At 47.3% G+C, this 20,810-nt stretch overlaps 1 protein-coding gene across 1 annotated transcript in view; it reads right to left on the minus strand.

The window, feature by feature from the left end:
- The window catches only part of LOC119453620 (MAM and LDL-receptor class A domain-containing protein 1-like), a 109,505-nt gene extending 89,156 nt beyond the window's left edge, over nt 1-20,349 (minus strand). Inside the window, exon 1 of the mRNA XM_049666620.1 lies at nt 20,139-20,349. Within this exon, the coding sequence (XP_049522577.1) occupies nt 20,139-20,202 (64 nt within the window). The 5' untranslated portion in view covers nt 20,203-20,349. The remainder of the gene's footprint in view (nt 1-20,138) is intronic.
- Nucleotides 20,350-20,810: the final 461 nt, after the last annotated feature.

The following is a 20,810-nucleotide window of genomic DNA, read 5'->3' on the forward strand; positions in this document are numbered from 1 at the left end:
GCGTAGCTTCTTTCGATGCATGCAACGTGCATTTTAATCGTTCACATGAACACAGACTAACCCCCATGCCTGTCCGCGTCCTGTCCGCATTAAACGCAAAGTGAAAAAAATCTTTTACAAGATCCGCTGCAAGAGCGGGTTACTTTTCGTGGTCCTCCACGAGTTTAATCTTGCGGATAGTCGCCCGTATACAGTCACCTTACGGAAGTAACGAGGACTTACATCGATATCAAGTCATTTTTATGCAGTCTCTTTGTCGCCTTCTTTAAAAAGCTTGCCAAATTTTGTCGAAATCGTGAAGGTCGTTCTTTGTTCGCGGGCAGACTGACCGAAGATGGAAGGGTGACGGTAAGATTGGTCTTGCCTTCGTTATTCAAATGCAACAACACGCTCCATGAATGCAGTTTGTGCGCCCGCCATTTAACAGATAAAGCCTAACGCGTCTGCTTTTACACAACGTACTGTACAGTGGTTGTACGGAGTCCATAGTTTCCTTTATTCGAACTTACTTCGCATGACTCTGGCTAGCGTGTGCCGCAATGATACTACAACTTGAGAGATAAGCGTAAAAAACAATAATTAGCTGAACTTTCCTACTGGAACAAAATAGTCACAGGCCTGCGCGGCACAATCAGCACAGTACAGCGTAAGCTGGAGTAGCGGCTCCATAGGAGCTCCCTTTTCGGCAGCACACACTAGAGTGTCTTCGCGGCGAAGTATCTTTGCGTCGTCGACGGCGGGCTACGGCTTGTGCTGCTCTCTGCACAGCGGTCTGCTGAGCCCAACGTTGGCTGGTTGTAGCCGCGCTCGTAGCACTACGATTCGCTTCTTCAGCAGCGGTTCGTAACTTGCGAGGAGGTGCCATAAAGTGTACAGAAGAGTAAACAGAGGTATCGAGACTACACATCGCACATGTCACATACCTTGACCCATGCATGGCACGATACGATGCTGTTGATGATGATTATGATTTATTGGCATCCCCTTTGAAACGGGGCGGTGACAAACAGCCACCTAGCCTGCTACATTTAATCAGTTATGCCATACATGTGTTTCATTCTAGCATTTTAATCTTTTTTTTTTCCTCAAAACAATCCAAACATTTCTTGGCCAATCCCCCCATAGTTGGTAGGAGCCTGGCGATAGCTTCGACGGACACCGGCGGCGGCAGCGGCGCCGGACAGCATCGCCAACTGAAACGGCTATTGGAACGCATGAGCCCATAACAGCTTATGCTGTAAAAACTGTCGCTTTGAAACCGCCACCTTGAAAAGGTGAAACAGCATGCGCAATCCACGGCCGCGCGCGCGCTCCAGCTTGGCTTTTTGATCTTGCGCGCCTGGCGTAACTGTAGCTGGGCCCGTATTCGCACACACAAAAAAAAACAACAACTTATGACTCTAGAAGTGTTCGTAAGAGAAACTTACAGCCTATCCTTAAGCTGGACACACCATTAGCAAAAGCGGCCTGCCAATGGCAAAGAGTACCTACGAACGAGAGTCGAAGCCAAAGTGCTTCTCGCCCGAAAGTGCTTTTGGAACAGACCGGTCACCTTCGCTAATGATGTGTTCTGCATGAGGATCGGCTTGCATTCGCTCTTACGAACAGTGCTTGCGTAAGAGCTTTTTGTGAATACGAACCGAGAAGCTCTGTGAATGTGATGTGTCTGTCATAAGGTGGGTGTACTATGTCTCGCTTTCTACGGTCGGTGAAGAGCACACAGTTGGTCGGTTATCTTACAGCGAAGAGCTTGCCGAGTCTTTGCCGGCAACTTGTGGTAACTGCATGACGGTCATGCCGCACAGCGGAAATGATAATCATCTAAAAAGCATCATCATCAAGATTTCGCAAGAGCATGCGCGATATACCAGGTGTTTATTTTTATACGGAATACTTTCTTTAAAGTGTAGGCGCCTGCTGTTTCTGCTGATAGGCTATGTGGCTAAGGCGGACACTGGCAGCAATAAACTTTCCAATGATAATTTCGCTTATTAACTAAAATATTCTAAAGAACTTTCTAATTAGTACTACCCTACGGCATATATTCTGATTCCGAAATTGAAGCCGAAGAGTAGTGAATTAATGCATGCGCAGCAGAAATATTAAGGCTAGCATCACTTTCGAGCTATCCGTCGCCAAAATCTGCTAAAAGATGCCTCGGAGTTCACGTTCGTCCCGAACTTTTACGGGCATGTTTGTGCTGTGAAATAGGTTTTTGAAATAACGGTATTTTTGTGCTGCGGGTAAAATGAACGTTAATTTCAATGTAAATATTATCATATCTCAAGAGTAACAACAGTTCCCGAACTTTTACGGGCATGTTTGTGCTGTGAAATAGGTTTTTGAAATAACGGTATTTTTGTGCTGCGGGTAAAATGAACGTTAATTTCAATGTAAATATTATCATATCTCAAGAGTAACAACAGTTCCAGAACTTTTAGAGCCCAGTTTGACGTTGTAGTTGTGAAACGGTGGAATAAATATAATCTATTAAATTGTGAAAAAAAAAATATTCTTCCATATACACAAGGTCATAGAGCTAAGGAGTTTGAAAATGCGTACTAATAAATGAAAACGTAAGGCACAAGAGAAGTTATATTGTGGTCTTTCTATAGGAGCAGTGGCGGACGTCATCGAAGCGTAGTGCTGTGCGCACGAATGAGATATATGATGAGGTAATCGTTGCTACTGCTAAAAAGAGGTTACTTTAAAGTCATCTGGGTTATAATCTGGTTAAAAATCTGAATAGTGTAGTTGTCGGACCATAAAAGATCGCAGCCAGACAACAACGGTTGCGTGCCTTTGACAGATGCATCAGTCCCCGTATTTACAAAAAGCTCTTACGCTAGATTTATTTGTAAGAGACACTTACAGCCAATCCTCGTGCAGGACATATTATTAGTGAAGGTGGCAAGGCGATGGCAACGAGCACTTACGAACGAAAAGCTTTGTGAATTCGGCCCCAACTTTTTCTACTGATCTTTATGTTTACTCTGGGAGAGAGAGCGAGCAAACTTTAATGATACGAAATGCAGAGATGTCGGCCTGAGGTACATTCCTCGAGCCAGCTACTCTGCGCTGGGGGAAAGAGAAAAAGGTAAAGAAAGAGGAGCATGATGGGTGACGATGACGACAGAAGGAGGATGCAAAACATATTGCCGGAGAGTCTACTGGAAGCCTAGAGTCCAGACCCATGGTGGAGAGAGAGAGAAGGATAAACGAAAGGCAGGGGGGCTAACCAGGACTCAGCCCGGTTGGCTATCCTACATCGTGGAAAGAGGAAAAGGGAGGGAAAGATTAAGAGAAGAAGAGAACGTCCACTGTTGATTTCACTGACGTAGTAACAGTTATCTGCTCTATATCACAGATGGTCACTCAGTCCGGCAGCCTTCAGAAATTGCAGCAGCACTTTTGTGGCCTTCTACATGCAGCGGTGATATGCGAGGCCTTGGTCAAAAGATCTCGCCCAAAGAGAGTAAGGTAGCTGGTTTAGAGCTGTGCGGAGCTGTGCAGAGGTCAAGCCTTTCATTTTCAAAGGACGGGAAGTAGCCCAGGAGGTATGCCATAGTCTCTTCGACAGCAGCGCTTTTGGCCATGTATTCTAATCATGAATCAGTACGCATTGGTACGTTCAGTTTACCTGATTTTACATGCAGAACTGCGAAGCGCGGCTGCGTTTCGCAGCCTTGAAAGAGGAGCTGGAAACAGCCTGGAACGACACGAAACAGAACGGCTATACCTGAGGCGTTTTATTAAGATGATGCGGCAAGTCATGATCCGGCATTCAAAGGGGCATGCAGAAGACGCCCCGGGAGACTCGAAACAAAAAAAAACGCTCAGCGATCCCCTATATTCATGGAATTAGCGAACCGCTGTTGAGAATTTTCAAGAAATACGCCGTCCGGATTGCGAATGCATCTGCCGACGAGCAAGCTGAGGAATGAGCTCGTCAACGTTAATGACCATTTGCCCCACTCAAAGTATACGGGCGTGGTTTACAAGATTCCATGCACAGATTGCGAACCTGTCTACATCGTAGAAACGGGAAACATACACAACATAAAAATGACGTCGCCAAAAATCACTTGGCATCAAATGCCATCACATCACACATTCAAAATGGGATGAGGCAATGCATGCAATAAAGTGGGACGAGGCAAATGCCATTATCAGCGAAAGGAACTTATCAGCAAGATAACGTCTGGAATTTCTATCCAAACCACTAACAACACTTTCAAGGCAATCATGGACAGCGTGTGTTCTCGAACCCTGGGATGAGTGCTCGGGCTAATATAGACGAATCTTGTATAATGATCGGATCATTCTGAACAAGAAATCTGTACAGATCCCGAAAAGTTAAGCTTTGTGTTTTTTTTTGTGTTTTTTTTTTACATTTGTTGTACTAATGATGCCTTACCTGACCAGACGGTGTCCCGCCGGACTCTTGGTTACCTGTCATTAGATTACATGGATAATTATCGCTTGAAATGATTTTATGTTTCAAAGCGCAACGAGGAGCCGCTTACTACCATGCAGGAACGAAAAATCAGAGAAAGAAATCTGAACAGCGTTTTCTTAGTTGTTTTTTGAAAGTGCGTTTTGGTATCTCTGCGTTTCATGTATATGGAAACCACATAGCTCCAAACTCGTCCGACCACAGGGCCATACTCACAGCGAACATATGAACGAAAACAAGTTTCCTACTTTGCTTGTGTCCAATCGTGCTTCATTCCTGTACGATAGCACAAGTTGATAACAGCTCTTGGTCATGTCACCGATTCACTTTTCAGCAACGGGCCACAGTGGTTGCGAGGCCGAGTTGAATGCTGCTTAAGTACCGCACGTGGTTCCATATCTAATTTCGGTGCCAGTGCTTTGAAGGGCGCATATTAGGAGAATCAGAGTTATAAAATTAAAGAAGCATGTGTGATAAATAAATGTGCGCGTCCGCATTCCGATGGAGGCGTAAAGCAAGAACGGTTGTGTACATTAATTTACGCGCACGTTAAGGCACTCCACGCGGACAAAAGTGACACGGAGTTCTCCACTACGCTGTCAGACATAGCCTATAGGTGATACGTTGATACGTTAAAATGGGTAATTCTTTATTAAATAATTTCCCATTGCGTGTGTTCCATCACGACCCTTGTAGTATATCTTAAAATGCAGGCGAGCTGTACTATCATATCCGCGAGTGCTTATACGTATATCGATATATGTCACGCACAATTAACTTCATTATCGTAACGGTTTCACGTGAAATATTACGATAGTGAACCTAATTTTAAAAATCTAATTGAAGAGTGCGAAGCGTGAGATAAAGATGGCTGATCCGAAAACACGCCGTGTTTGCGCTTTGATAACGTCAGTCCAAAGCGCGGGCCACACAACGGACCAGTTCTATACATGCCCATGCAGGTATATACGCATGTACACCCGTGAGCAAAAGTATACGGACCACAGGATCGCCGAAAAAAACTGAATTTCTTCGTAATTAAAATGCATAAACTGAAACTGACGAGTACACTGGAAAGTTCGAAATGCCAAGTTTGGACTGCAGTCCTCAATTTCAAGTTGCATTCGCGGGCAGTTCAAAAAATCGGCTTTATCGCTCAATCCCTGGTCCGTATACTTTGCTCACGGGTGTACGTCAGTTGCGCCGAGCGAGTAAGGGCAATTTGTGCGATTTGATAGAAATGTAGAGCAATCACAGAATGGAAGGTCAGGAAGGCCCAAACGAGGAAATACACGACAAATGCGATGTGCTGCGTATATCTGAACTCAGGAGAGGGAAACTCATATACGTCTCATTTTATTGCGATAGCAATTATATGGACACTTCAACCGGATTTCTTCCGGCGGCGTCGCCGTCGCCGTGAGGTTCCGTATAGATAAAATCGTCGCCGCGCGCCGTATGACCGAGCGGAAGCGTGCGGGGACGCGCGCTATCACGGAGAGCGAACGCACTCTCTCACGCGCAAGCAAGGAAGCGGGAAGCCAGCGCCGGAGGGAGCGGGGGGGGGGGGGGGGCACTTCTACTCTGCCAACAACCGCGCTCGTCGCTCGCCCGCACTGTCTCTTACCTCTCCCACGCGCAAGCAAGGAAGCGGGAAGCCAGCGCCGGAGGGAGCGGGGGGGGGGGGAGGGGCGCACTTCTACTCTGCCAACTAACCGCGCTCGTCGCTCGCCCGCACCGTCTCTTATCTCCACACGGCTCTGAGCCTTTATGCACTGTGCATTCGCCGCTCAGTTTCTGTTGAAGCGATAGACCGCACGTACCTGCGCCCGCTGCAGCGTATGCGCTTGCTGCCAGCGTTTTGACAGTCGTCTGCAGTCATTCCGTGTGATCTATTCATGTTTGTGCGCGCTCACACCATGCTTGTTCATTCAGTTAGTAATAGTCGGGCCACATTTTCCAACGCACGCTACACATGTAATGCTGCCCGGATCGGCAGTGCAGCGCTACAGGTGTGTCCCCTTCGCACGCGCTGCCCACGGGAAGCGCTTCTCATCAACACCACCGTTTCACACGCGCCTTCTCGTGGTCATCGAGTCTCTCTTCATGTCGGTCTACTTACGCCGCAGCACACCTGCTTACTTAATCAGCTCGTGTTTACTACAATTCATATTGCTACCAAAGCCGCTCACCTTACTTCGTATGACATTGCTGTGTTGCTATCGCATTCATTGCTTCGCCCTTAGGGCGAAACTGTGACATTTTTCCTTTGCATCGCTGCCACTTCACTGTGCGAACGTGTCAACTTTAATAACACAGGACACAATGCGGATATTATGTGTAGTGTACTTCGTTTCCGGGTTTTATGTTTTTTTTAGAATTTGAGGGGGTAAAAAGCTGTTGTTATATTTAAAGAGGAAAATTGATTAGATACCGGGGGGTTTGTTATCTGGCACGAAAACCAGGGACAAATCGGGGGGTTTTGGTTGTCTGGCAGCCCTAATCTCGGGATTTTTCTGGTCTCTTTTAAAAACGATTGATACAATCGACGGCCCCCTTTTGGACACAAACGTTTTATTTAAACAAGCGAAATCACTCGCCAGAACTTGTAATGGCAAAGAGAGCTGCTCTCAAATCATGCGACGAACTCGTGTCTACACAAATCCTCACTGTCCGGCATTATTAGTAGATTTAAAAGAAAGTCGATTAATGAAAACGACAGATAAAGAATGCCTTCATGAACCGTTTTTTACTTTGTTCTCACACATTTTTAACAAAGGAAAAATGTAATGCACACGGACATGCTTCGCCGTCGGTTGGATGAGTTTCCTTGTCTTACAAGCCCTTGTTACTGCATTGGAAGCATTTCCGTGGCCATCCTAGACCTGTGGGCCATTCGACCTGTTTTAATGGTTCCCAATATACGCTCTTGCAACAAAATTGATCGAATACCAAACAGACGAATCAGTTACCCTTTGAACGTAGCGTGGTTGGGTAAACATCCTCTCAACGTATCAGCTGAGCAATGCTGAGCAACGTTAGCGCTACGTTAAACCGCTTCCTTGAGCATTACCATCGTTTACATGTACGCCACGTGCAGGAAACGCCATTGCTGTATTCATGTAAACGCGGCTGCTAAAAGGCAACCAGCTTTAGTTCACTCAAGGCCGCCACGCACTGAATATATTATATATTTATATATGCCAGTTTTCGCTTGAGTATTAAGCGAAAACGAGGCATATCCATATTCATAATATTAATATTATAATATATCTTGACCACTTGCCCACAATACGTAGGCAGTGTTCATTAGTTTTGCAACAGCTGCATTTATTATTATCCTTGATGAAAGGGCAAACTTCGGCGAGAAATCGCGTTTAACCCGATTTTCATATTTTGTTCGGGGTGCGAAAATCGGGAATTATCGGGTTTTACCCGAAAACTAAGGATCCTAATTATGAGTCATGATTACCTGAGGCTTGAACAAATAATTAAATCGCGGAAAGTGGGTTAAGGTGGGCTGCGCGAATGCGAATGGATGTTGAAGGTGAGAAGTAATATACCTTCAGCACAATATATATATATATATATATATATATATATATATATATATATATATATTAACAGCTAAGCTGTTTAAGCCAGCCGTAATTAGTGCGTGTGTCACGAAGTTATCATCAGCATTGGCTCGAGCGTCGTCGTCTTCTTTCGCAGTTTTAAGCCAGCCGTAATTTGTGCGTGTGGCACGAAACTGCCGCGCCGTAGTCATGGCAACCAGGCCACGCCACACAGACACGGCTCCGCCGAGCTCCCGCCAGCTGCGCGCTACTGCTCATGCGCCGTGATGTCATTTTGGCACGTCTGCGCTCGCCGCCCGAGAAATAAATAAGACAAAATGAACGTTCTTGGCAAGGCAGGATTCGATCCCGCGTCGCCACAGTCCGAAGGCGAGCGTCATAACTACTGCGCTATAGGCCCTGCACGGCTTCCGGTTTTGCCCTCTGACGTAGCTGCGAAGTGTAACTGGCAAAGAAGCAACCATGCGTTAAAACATAGCAGACTGATAAGGCACGTGACCGGAAGTTTCTTGGGGGCGGCGCGCTCGCTGCTGTTATCGCGAGCATGAAACCGTCTATACACCCACACTTGCAGAACGTGCATTTATGGGAACCAATGGTTGCATTGTACTGACAGAAGAAAGAAAGAAAGAAAGAAAGAAAGAAAGAAAGAAAGAAAGAAGAAGAAGAGAGAGAGATAACCTAGCTACAACCAAGAGACGCAATCAATCGGCCAGCTTCGCTGTGTATTCAGCTTTGCGCGGCCTAGCGCAAGCTTTCGCCTTTTTAAGATCAAAATCACGTTAGCTCTATGTTTGGATTCCTTCGCCACGAAACGGGGAAAGTTATTGGATGCAGCAACCGGTGATGGTTAACCCGACACCACTGGTGAAACCATCTGCATTGGCTTTCCAGGAGACACTGACGTTCATTCACCAGTGTGGTGGTTGCAGGAAATATGATACCGTGCCCGTACTGTTTGTTTGCCGCGTTTCCTCCGCGAGCACTGCAGCTCAGTATGCATACTGGCATGAGTGTTTTAAGAGTTTGCTTGTTAGCGTAATCAAATTTGTTTTTACTGCGATATCAATTATACGGACGCTCGAGGCGCGTCTGCACCGTCGCCGTTGTCGTGCTGTCACGGCATCAATGGCGCATGCGCGGCCCACGCGTGGAGGGTTAGAAGATCTCCGGAGACGCGCAATGTGTTTGGCTGCAAAACCAGCGAAGCCAAGTGGACGCACCGTTACGCCGCGCTCACCTGGCTATGCCGGAGCCAGGGCAGCGTTCCGTTGCTGGAATGGGCGCTGTGCGCACACACATTTGCGCACCAGCTGTGTGAAAACCACACCGGGCTGCATACACCGGTTTGAGCGGAACAGAGAGTAAACGTCATGGTAAATCTATCAAATCCTTTCCTTTAGACGCTGACCAACGCCCATGGTTTTCCTTCCGTCTCATCTCGTGCGCCATCAAGGTGTCGACGTCAGCAACACCGTAGGCGGTGCTCCTCATCACGCCAGTTCTCTGAGGCGCCTTTATCGCAACGCTAAACCTCGCTTCGCCGTCCGGCTAAAAATGCATTTTAACAGCGGAGCTGTTTAAGCCGGCCGGAAGTTGTGCCGCGAGCCGCAAAACCTCACCGAGCTATGACGTCGCTGCGTTGCCTAGCAACCACATACCAGCTGTGCGATAGCTTCGCAAGACTCCGCGCCTAGACACTGCGCGCAGCGCGTCCGCTCCGCTTGCCATAAACGTTCCATGCAGCAGGTGTGAAGGCGGGGTTGCTAGTGTGCGTGCAGCAGTAGCAGCCATGGGGAGATCGACGAAGAACCGCACTCCCGAGGAAGAGGGCCGCTTTCCGGGAATCACGCCACTTAGCCAAACAAGAATACAATCGCCGGCGTCGAGCTGATCCTGCACAGAGAGCCGAGGAAGCCTTAGCCAAGCGACAGCGCATAGTCGAAGATCCCGAATACGCCGATCGAGAAATGAAACGAAGGCGGATCAGTATGCGGAACATGCGCGAAATCCCAGACTACAGAGAAGTCGAGGCATCACGACGCCAAGCTCGTAAGGCCGTTTCGAGCGGGAATTCCTCAACATAGAGTCTGGACATTCGTGCCGCGTCTGTGACCGGCTTTGGTTTGACGTGAACCTCTCTACACTGAACTCTGAGAAGCGTAGTCTCGGTCTCCAAGTGCTGCGCGAAGCGTTTCCCGAAGGTACCGACCGCGAGGAAATGCGTATGTGTATAGGACTTGCCGCGAGACTCTGCTCAGAGAGAAATTGCCACAGTTCAACACGACGAACGGGTTCGTGTACTCCAACATGTCTGCATCGCTTCCTCGACTGAACGACTCAACTGCCGCCGCGACGGCGGCAGAACTCTCGTTGACTCTGTGGCCAGTACATGTAGCCGCGACATGGGACGACGAAAGAAGATTCGGACACCTGAAGAAGAAGCCACTCATCTTGAACCACGTCGCGCGGCCAAGCGAGAATCTGCGCATCGGCGGCGAGCCGATTCGGAATACCGTGCCTAGCAGCACTTAGCATTTCCTGGCAAAACTTAGCCAAGCCTAGTAAAACCTGGAAGAAGCTAGGTCGATCACCAGCTCCGCTCTTTACTCCAGCCTTGCACCCCTAGTGCAAGCTGACCACGTTTTTTTTTTTTTCCCTTCTTGTTTATAGGTCCATGGTGTTTGAGTTGCCCGAGTTAACGACCAAAACACAAAATAGCAACACTAAGGACGACTACTCACAAGCCCTCGAAAAACGTTTTTGCCGCCGAGCCGAGCTGGCGTGGCTGAGTCCGCTCAATTGCAAGCGTCTGTACCTAGATGCCCGTAATTTTCGGCATATAGTAGAAGCGTTTGTCCCAACTTACTTGTACAATATTCTAGCAATTATGTCAGTCTTATGTGATTTGCGAGGTTTAAAACTGCAGTTGTGTGTGCACACGTGTGTCTTGCTGGTCCGAATACGACGGTGTTTCGTTGCAGAAGCTTCTACAAACTGGCCCGTGTTGCGGTTGTTGTGTTGAGGCACCCTTTTGCTCGTAGAGAAAGCGGCTGATAGCGTGCAAGCATTGTATCGGCATAGATATTTCTTCGTAACATCTATGGATTTGCGTCTGTGATATGTTAACGTAGCAATGATGTTCGGTATATGCAGCCTAAGTTCTGCTCCTTCTGCATCGGCCAACAAAATAACTGTGCCACTTGACGACTATTGGGCCGTTGTAATGTAAGGATTTCTTTCTATATCATATTCCTTTGTTTTATCATCCACCGTTCACGCAGCCGATCGTGCTGATAACGCGGGCGGGGCGCCACTCGGGCCACTGGCGAAATGCGAGAAAAGGATTAGCATTGAAATAAAATCGTTACATTATCCCGGCCCTGCCTGGCATGATGTGCTGTGCGAAGATTTAAATTCTGGGGTTTTACGTGCCAAAACCACAATCTGATTATGAAGCACACCGTAATTTTAACCACCTGGGGTTCTTTACCGTGCCCCAATGCACGAGACATGGGCGTTCTTGCATTTATCCCCCATCGAAATGCGGCCGCCGCGGTCGGGATTTGATCCCGCAACCTCGTGCTTAGCAGCGCAACACCATAGCCACTAAGCCATCGCGGCGGGTGGATCTGCGAACATAATGGACTGCTACGCAGTCGATTAAGCGCATCACGTTCTCACTCTGGTTTGCCACTGAGTATATCAACTAAGCTTATAACCTTATGTCATGCTGCTCAATGTTGTCAGCGCAGTGAACTGCAGGTGCACCTATGTTAAGTGCGTGTTAACCACCTTTGCCGTGTTGAGGCTGTGTGTGGTTTTCGTCGAAGGTCATGGCGTATGTCTTCTGTATTTCATGTTGTACTGCTGCACGTGTGGCACCTAAGTTTTGCGTTTTACTATTGTGCTGCTCATCAAGAGCAGATACTGGAAGAAAATGTACCTACGGTCCTGGCTTAGACATAAATGCTATGCTCATGTTATTGTTGTAGTACCTGCCTAGAAGCTTTTCTGTCTGTACACATCAACGATGCCTTACACTGTGATGCTGCCTTGAAACGGTTTGAAATAGCGACATGATCCAATCAATTTAATTCAGGTCAGGTTTATTGTTCCTCAAAACACCCTGGAAAGGAGTGTGGTCCTAAAGGCTGAAACAGCTTCACTACACCCGTATACGCACAAACTAGGGCGTTGCATACAGACGGACATGAACGTTAATCATTCCTTATACACTGAACACGTAACAATCAGAAAGTACGTCGCAGATTTTGCAATGGTAATGATAATACAATAAATAATAATTGTAATCTTCAAGCAGAACATACTGCACAATTTTTATAAACACCAAAATACAAAGAGCGCGAACAACACAGGAGTCGAAAAAGCTATTGAACACAACTGTTATAACTATACAAAGAATAGCATTTTCATCCTAGCTAGAAATAATATTAGTAACAACATGAGTATAAAGCATTTTAACCTGTCATGGCATAATAATAACAAATAGTAACATACCTAAATTTGTGACATGAAAGCAACAAGAAAAAAAAGAAAGAAAGTAGGAATTAATTGAACTATATACAAAGTAGTTCTTTTTTCATTCCTCCAGAGTACTATAAGCTATGCGTTCATATTTGTTTAATATAGCCAGAACATTACGTTGCGGAGACTGTAACTTCAAAATAGTGGCACTGTCCAGGACACAGCAGTATACGTGTACACTCATCGTCTGGTTTCTCCTTCAATAATGAAACTGTATATATAAAAAAAAAACGTCTATAGGAAAGATGCTTTCATAGGAAATATCTTTTCCTCTCTCTGACCAGTCGTAATTTAGTTCACTTGCATCTATTAGTGCCCTCTTGCACACGCTTTTGCCCCTTTGCTATGTATTTTTAAATGTGTCTGTTTTCATAAGTCTAATTTGGCATTTCTTCTTGCGTTTTTATTTTGGCCTAACTAAAATAGATTTTGCGTTGCATGGCTTCAGTTGAGGTAAGCCTAACGAAATATAACCCCGATTGCCGGACCCCGTTAAGCCACGCTGAAATGTCTGAGCAAAACAGTGGACAGAGCTGTTGCTGTATTGTTTACATGTTCCGGAATGATGTAATGTGACAGAAATATGTGCGAGGCAGTGCTGTGTTGGTATGTATCACTCTGAATGTCTAGATTTGAGGCATTTGGCATATGAAAAATTATGCAGGTCCCACGCACCGTGGGAATCGGTGAAAGCGAAGCTTGCATGAGCCTGCAAGGCAAAAGTGCGCACTGCGACGAGAGACGCGCTGCAGATTTCAGTGAAGAACGCGTCCCTCAGCCCCTAATGGTGGACCTTGCAGAGCAAGCAGAAGCTTTAAATGCGAAGCATTTCTTGGCGAACATTTGCCACTTTGACAGTATCTATCTATCTATCTATCTATCTATCTATCTATCTATCTATCTATCTATCTATCTATCTATCTATCTATCTATCTATCTATCTATCTATCTATCTATCTATCTATCTATCTATCTATCTATCTATCTATCTATCTATCTATCTATCTATCTAGCCGCTTATGTCTTGGTGATCTCATGGTGATTTCGTTAACGTGGTATTTACCAAAATTGGCATAGTATGACAAGAGTGTATGACGAACGTAAATGATAGGTCATGACATGATTATCATGACATGTGTGTCATGTAGGTCATGAAACAGTCGCCTAAAATGACAATGACCCAGCGAAAAAATGTTAACACTCAAGAACCACAGAAATGGGTTCTGACGTGGGTACTAAGTGAAGGAAACACTAAAGGATGATGCTTGAAGTTATAGTCATGAGAATAACTCAGCAAAAATGACAATGACTCAGCAAAAAATTATTAACACTCAAAAACCACTGAAATGGGTTTGGACGTGGGTACTAAGTGAAGGAAACACTAAAGAATGGATGGTGGTAGAAGCCATAGTCATGACCATGATTCAGCAAAAATGACAATGACTCTGCATCAGTGTGCATCGTACCCGGTGTGCATCGAGGGCCACTCAATTGCATATAAGAAAACTCACAATTTTTTAGGAGTTATTGTGGATCGAGACCTCACCTGGAGTCCCCATGTCTCCTACATGAAGAAAAAACTCATTTGTATTGAGAATAAGTTAATTGCTGGAAAATCGTGGGGACCATCCGTACGCTCCATGTTACAGCTATACACGGTAGAGCACTGCACGGGCCAATTTTTTCCAGCCCGGGCCCGCCGGGCCCGTTTTTACGTTGGGCTGCCCGCTCAAACCCGCCCAAACGTTTTATGGCAAGACCCGGGCCCGGCCCGGGCCCGAAAATAATCTGCGTTACCCGCCCGGCCCGGCCCACCACCCCTTTACCTTAGGCCCGAGCCCGGCCCGAATCCGGCCTGAGACCGAAAAAGATCGCCGAGCGCCATTAAAAAAGAATAAAATAAAGAAGGGAATGAAAGGAATTTATTCTTAAGGCACAAATAACATGCCATATGCCATTATGAACACCATTTGAGCGGTATGAATGCAAATACCAGCGCGCGAAGTAGCTCGAATGACCCTGCCGAGCAGTATCGACAGCAGTTTCCAACGGCGCGCGACCTTGATGCGGCCCGATCCACTTAAAACCCCTCAATAAGAAAAGTAGCGCCATCTCCTCTCTCCTCCTCCTGCGCCAACGTTCACTCTCTCTTCTGTCGACCGTGGTTCCCCCTACGCGGTGCTGAACTAGCAGACGCTCTCCGAATGAAACGCAGTGGCTACGTGTCGCTCGCGCTCTTGAACTCGTATTTTGATCGAAATTTTTCGCGTTATATTATGGCTGGCTACCGAAACAACGAGAGGACGCATAAATGCCGTTGCGCTTAGATGGCTGTACTATTAGCGGTGATACAGTGAGCCTAAAGCCTCAAAGTCGGGCTTTAACTGAGCCATGCCACGCGCGACCTCGGCGTTGGTTGACCTAGCGCCGTCATCTCCGCGTTTCAGTAGCTCCAGTCCCTCGTTGGCCAGCGGCTAACGTGCAAAGCGGGTCTCTAACAATGACTACGCTGCGGGAGTGAATGATCCACCAGTTGTATATATGCAGTTGTCTTACAGGTTTCACTGACTAGTAAGCTACCGATCATTCGACGGAACCGGTCCGTCGATAATGAGGCTAGTGGCTTCGCTCGCTTGCAGGAAGCCTTACACTACTCCACACATTCCTTTTTTTTTTGTGGATTTGAGTAGCGCGGCCGCGGTCATCTAACAGATGTATGCGAGGCTGCTTTTGCGGATCATATTGCCACACAGGCCCCACAAACACAACGTCATGGATTGTATAACCGAGTCAAAAAAACCACGTGCGTTCGAAGACATGATGAAATCCGGCCACGAAAGTTGCAAATGCAGCGCGAACATGCAGCGCGAACAATGCGGCACTTAGGAGGTAGAAAAACTAACGAAGCCTCACACAGCAAGTGGCAGCATGTGAGATTAGGGATCATTTAAGAATCGCTCGCTTATCTGACACAGCCGGGACCATTGTGTTGGGTTGAAATCAACCCGGCTGATTCTTTGAAGCCAGACCTTCTTCTGCGCCGCGTCTCGCTTCGCAGATGGAATCCGGAAGAGTCGCTTGCCGTCTGTTTCGCGTGTTCTGCACCCGAATGCCGAGCAACACGGCATCGCGAACACTACGCCTTAAAAGCGCAAAGGAGACGCGATGCGTGGCTCCTCCATACACCGCTCGCAATGGTCTGGCACCGCGATGGCGGCCGGTGCAAAAAACAAGCAAGAAAAAAATGCGCGCGAGAGCACGTGACAGCATTCGGCCAATCGGAGGGCCGAGCGCCGAGAGAACGGTCAGGAGAGGAGGAAATCTGCGATCTTCAAAACATGGCGCTACTTTTCTTTATTGAGGGGTTTGAGATCCACTTCTATCGCAGCGCCGCCACAGTATTTTTCCACGTCGGGCGCCTCACTGCAAAGCATGCGCCGCCCCCATCCGCTCGTCCCACTCAACCGTATTCTAGTGCACTATAGCCGAAGTGCAGCCACGACCGGTCATGAGCGCAGCGCATGGATGGAGTAAATGGAGAAAGAAAGCTTCTAGTTCCTCCATGGTGCAGCGTAATGCGCTGCTGCTAGGCGGCCGGTTGAGAACATGCGTGTAATCATGGATGGACGCAGTGCCATATTTCAGCCGCGTGACGAATTATCTTATCTTACCAGTCATCGTTCTACCAATTCGCCTTTGAAGAATCAGCAAGTCGCGAACGCGCTTGCACCGCGCTGAAAGCTTTAATTACTTTGATTTAGGTAAGGAATACAATGGCACCCTTTGGTTTGAGGCGACTTCGGTCTTTCTGGACTTTCACATTCTGTTCAAACAGCGCAAAATACGACGGAAGAAGAAAAGGGAAGTGCACAGGAGTAGCACTGCTAGCTTCCAGCTGCGTCGGGGCAACAGGTTTTTAGAGTCGAGACGCGCGAGGATAATTCAGTGCACGTTACATGCACACCACCAGAAAGTCCGAGCTCGGCCCGGGCCTGCGTCAAAATACCCAAGCCCAGCCCGGGCCCGGGTCAAAAAGCACATGCCGTGCCCGAACCCGGCCTGAGCTCGTAAAAAAACTGCTCTACCCGGCCCGGCCCGGGCCGGGCCCAGGCTTTCGGGTTAGCCCGAGCGCGTCCAGTGCTCTAATAAACGGCACTATTTCTCGGATTTCTTCGCTACAGTCTTCCAGTCTTGTCGAACACATGCAAGACTAATCTCCTTGCACTACAGAGCGTACAAGCCCAAGCACTTCAGACGTGTCTTGGCCTCCCGAGATGTTCTTCGACAGCTGCGACGATTGTCATTGCACAGGAGCACCCGATCACGACCCATATTGTCGCTGAGACGCTAAGAGCGCACATTCGACTCCTTTCACGACTACCATCCCACCATTTAGCCGGTTTGCCAGCGCGACGACCACAGGCTACATACTGTAGTATTGTGAGGAGACTACACGAGTCGATACCTTCTGGCTTCAAGCCTGCAAGGAAGGAAAGAGTGGTGAAGGAAAGGCAGGGAGGTTAACCAGTTCAGCCCAACCGGTTTGCTACCCTACACATGGGAGCGGGATGAAGGGGAATGAAAGACGGGGATCAAGCCTGCAAAACGCCCAACATCGGCATTGTGGTGTCTCCGGCAAATTCACGTGTGCCTCTCAGCTCCTGGGATTGCTAAGAAATCAGACCTGTCACCCTTAGCCCTGAAGCAGTTGTCCCTGCTTTTCCTACACGAGTCTTATCTTGACCGAATACATATTTACACGGACGGTTCCACCAATTCCAACAGCTCTACCGGAGCAGTGGTTGTTCCATCGGATGCCGTCTCTTTGCAATTTAAATACTCTCACAACCCCACGTCGACAGCAGCAGAACTTGCGGCTCTTCAAGGTGCAATTCATTACGTGCTCCAGCAACCACCAAATCGTTGGGCCATTTTCTGCGATTCGAAAGCAGCATTACAACCTCTGCAGTTTGCCCTACGTCATGGGATACACGAACAGCTAGTGTACGAAATAAAGCAAGCTCATCACCACGTGATCGAGAAAGGACACGACATTGTATTTCAGTGGTTGCCGAGCCACTCGGGATTGTCGGCAACGACAGCGCCGATGAAGCTGCTCGTTCGGCTCATCAAAAACATCAGCGAGTGCCTATACCACTCTCAAGAAAGGACGCTGCGCGGCAACTTCAATCACTTGCTAGCCACCTCACACTTCTAAGATGGAATTCACCAGATTTCAGCAACTCACGCTTGCATTCTCTCGACCCTAAATTGCGACTTTGCCTGCCACCTGGACACTCCCGTAGCGAAGCAACTTTACTGTGTCGCGTGTGGTTGGGCGTCGCATTTACAAATTCCTATTCATTCCTAATAGGAATGGCTAACAGTGCGGGATGCAATTCGTGCGGGTGCGATGAGACGCTAGAGCACCTTCTGGGTCATTGCCCAGCTTTTGACGCTCAAAGACGGATTCTACAAGCTCAACTCAGCATGTTAGATAGCAGAGTGCTCTCAGAGGAAAAAATTCTGGGATCATGGTCTACGCATTCTTGCATGCGAAAGGCCACAAAAGCTCTTCTTCACTTATTGAAGGAGACTGGGCTGTATGAGCGCTTGTGACAGTGGACCTTCCTCTGCGACTGACTCTGTGAATGACTGACTCTTTATTATTTTTATATTCTTGCTCCTTATCTATTCTTCACCCTTCCCTCTCCCCAAGCGTAGGGTAGCCAACCGGGCACGTCCTTAATTGGTTAAGCTGCCTACCTTTCCCTTCTCGTTTCTCTCTCTCTCTCTTCTTCGTCAGCGCTCACTTTTTATAATTGTTGCTGTGCGACGCGGCTAACGCGCCAATGACGAACGAAAATACAGGCGACGAACGAGAATCTTTGTGAATTCGGCCTTATGTGCCGTATTCACAAAGTTGTTTTACACGTAAGCGCTCGTTTTGCACTCATCGAACGCTTACGTTAATAAAAAGTCCATCATCACGGTTGGCTGGCATTTGCTCTTAGGATCAATTTTAGCGTAAGAGCTTTTCGTAAATACGGGCCAAACTGTTTAGTAAATATTTTCGCGATTACTATATAGACAAGCGGCAGTTCGGTAAAATGAACACAAGACACGTCTTGTCCTTCGTCTTGGTCTGCAAAGCTGCTAACTAACTTTAGTCACTTGACTTTGAAAATGCGAGAAGAAACAACAGCCGATCCTTTCGGTTTAAGGTTGACATTTATTAGGGCTGGGAAGACATATACTTTCTCCAAGAACAGAATACCACAAAACACGCCAGCTTTCTCACCTTCGAAAGTCAATTTTTAGCCGCATCATAGGTGCACTCTGCCGCGGTGCGGGCATGAGTGCAAGCTCGGTTCTCACTCGTGCCCGCACCAGTATACGCTTCGCCTCCAGAAGGTCGGCTCAAATTAAGAAGCTTCAACAAACACGTAGCATAATGAGGTTTCCAAAAGTACGATACCAGAGCAACTACAAAAACTGTATAAGAAAAGAAACTGGGACAGTTGGCGGACATTCACTGAGAACGATCAGAGCACTAACACGAACCCGCAGCGAAACCACGGTAAAATCGTGTAGCGTCAAAACACGGAACACACACACAAAAAAAAAAAAAAAAAAAAAGACATGGAGGTACAAGCGCTTCTGGTCGCCGTATTCGCACACACAGAAAAGCGTAATACGCTAAAACTGGTCGTATATAGGAGCAAATGCAGGCCAATCGTATTGTCCAACATAGTGTTATCGAAGGCGGCCAGACAATAGGAATCGGCACTTGCCAACAAAAAGCATTACGAACACACATGAGCAATTGGCTCGCAATTGTTTTTACAGAAGCAAACACATACAAATAAGACGCATGCGGTTGGATGCGTTTTACACACAGTTCTACCGCACATGTGCCTCATATTGTTAATGGGACTTATTTGTGTTTTGTGTGCTATGTGCTTTTGTACGTGTTCGCCTCCCTGTAAACATGGTGGCGAGTAAGCGCTCGCATGTGTCCATTGCTGTGTGGCTCGTCAGAACGTACCAATGCTCTTTGCGCCTTCTTTGTCCTCCCATATATCTCGTAACCTGACCGCCGTTGTTGAAAAACGTACTGTGCAGACCACCTACAGATTGTTTCGGTGAATGAAAACAAACCAGTAAATCAAAAAGTGAACATATAGCGCGACACCGTTAGAGTACTACCTCGCATTTCTAGGCGCAGCTAATTCGGTGACGACCGCCTTCCTGCCGCCCATTTTCGGCAACCATCTGCAACACATCTTACACAATTTAGCGCCTTAGGCGCAATATCAGCGTCAATCACCAGGCGTCGTATACTTGCGTCTTCAAATGCATACTGGTCGTAGCCTTTTTCCCGCGCCTTCTGCCAGCACGGAGAAATAAACTGAAGAAGATGTTATGTCGATACTTAAGCTGGTATCTAAAAAACAGCCTATCCATTACCATTATATATGCGCAAGCGTGTGTGTTGTGCATGTGGCCGCTCGAAAATTGTAATGAACAAGGATAGTGAATTCATGCTACTTTACCAACAACGGCGTGGACATAGCAGATTAGCCCAAAGATCCACAGGAGCAGACAGCGACGCACCATCTCGGGCAGCTCAGCGTCGAACTGCTCACTGAACGAAACAGCCTACGTGCGATGGAAGTTCTCGGTAACCAATGCGGAATGTTCCTGCTACGCACGTAGCGCTCATCAATTTGCAGTTCTGTCAGACCAACCGCAGGAAATGACTCGAGCGATTGTTGTGCATCTTATCTCGAGCATGCAACATGTCGGGACAAAGGCGCAGCAACTAACACGCAATAGCATATCTGCTATGAAAGCAAAACTAAACAGTGATGAGTGGATACTGCAATTTCGCCCTAGATAAGAGCTCCTGGCGCAAAAGAGGAAGCCATGTCAAATATGCTGCAGCCGAAATGACTATGATTAATGTGCAAATAATGTACCAGGTCGATGACCTTTTTAAATGCATATTTGGGATTGCGCGCGCGCGCGCGCGCGCGCGCGTGTGTGTGTGTGTGTGTGTGTGTGTTCCCTCTGCCAACGTGGAGGTAGAACTGGATAGACTAGGTAACCTCTCTGCTCTCTGGTAACCAAATGCCTTCCGGCATTCGTTAGATCCGGTTTTGAAATCGAAACTTCTGCGCAAACTTCCACGGCAGCAAGAAACCCTGTATCATTGTCTTCGCTTG

This window comes from Dermacentor silvarum, chromosome 1, assembly GCF_013339745.2.
Source record: "Dermacentor silvarum isolate Dsil-2018 chromosome 1, BIME_Dsil_1.4, whole genome shotgun sequence".
Taxonomy (NCBI): domain Eukaryota; kingdom Metazoa; phylum Arthropoda; class Arachnida; order Ixodida; family Ixodidae; genus Dermacentor; species Dermacentor silvarum.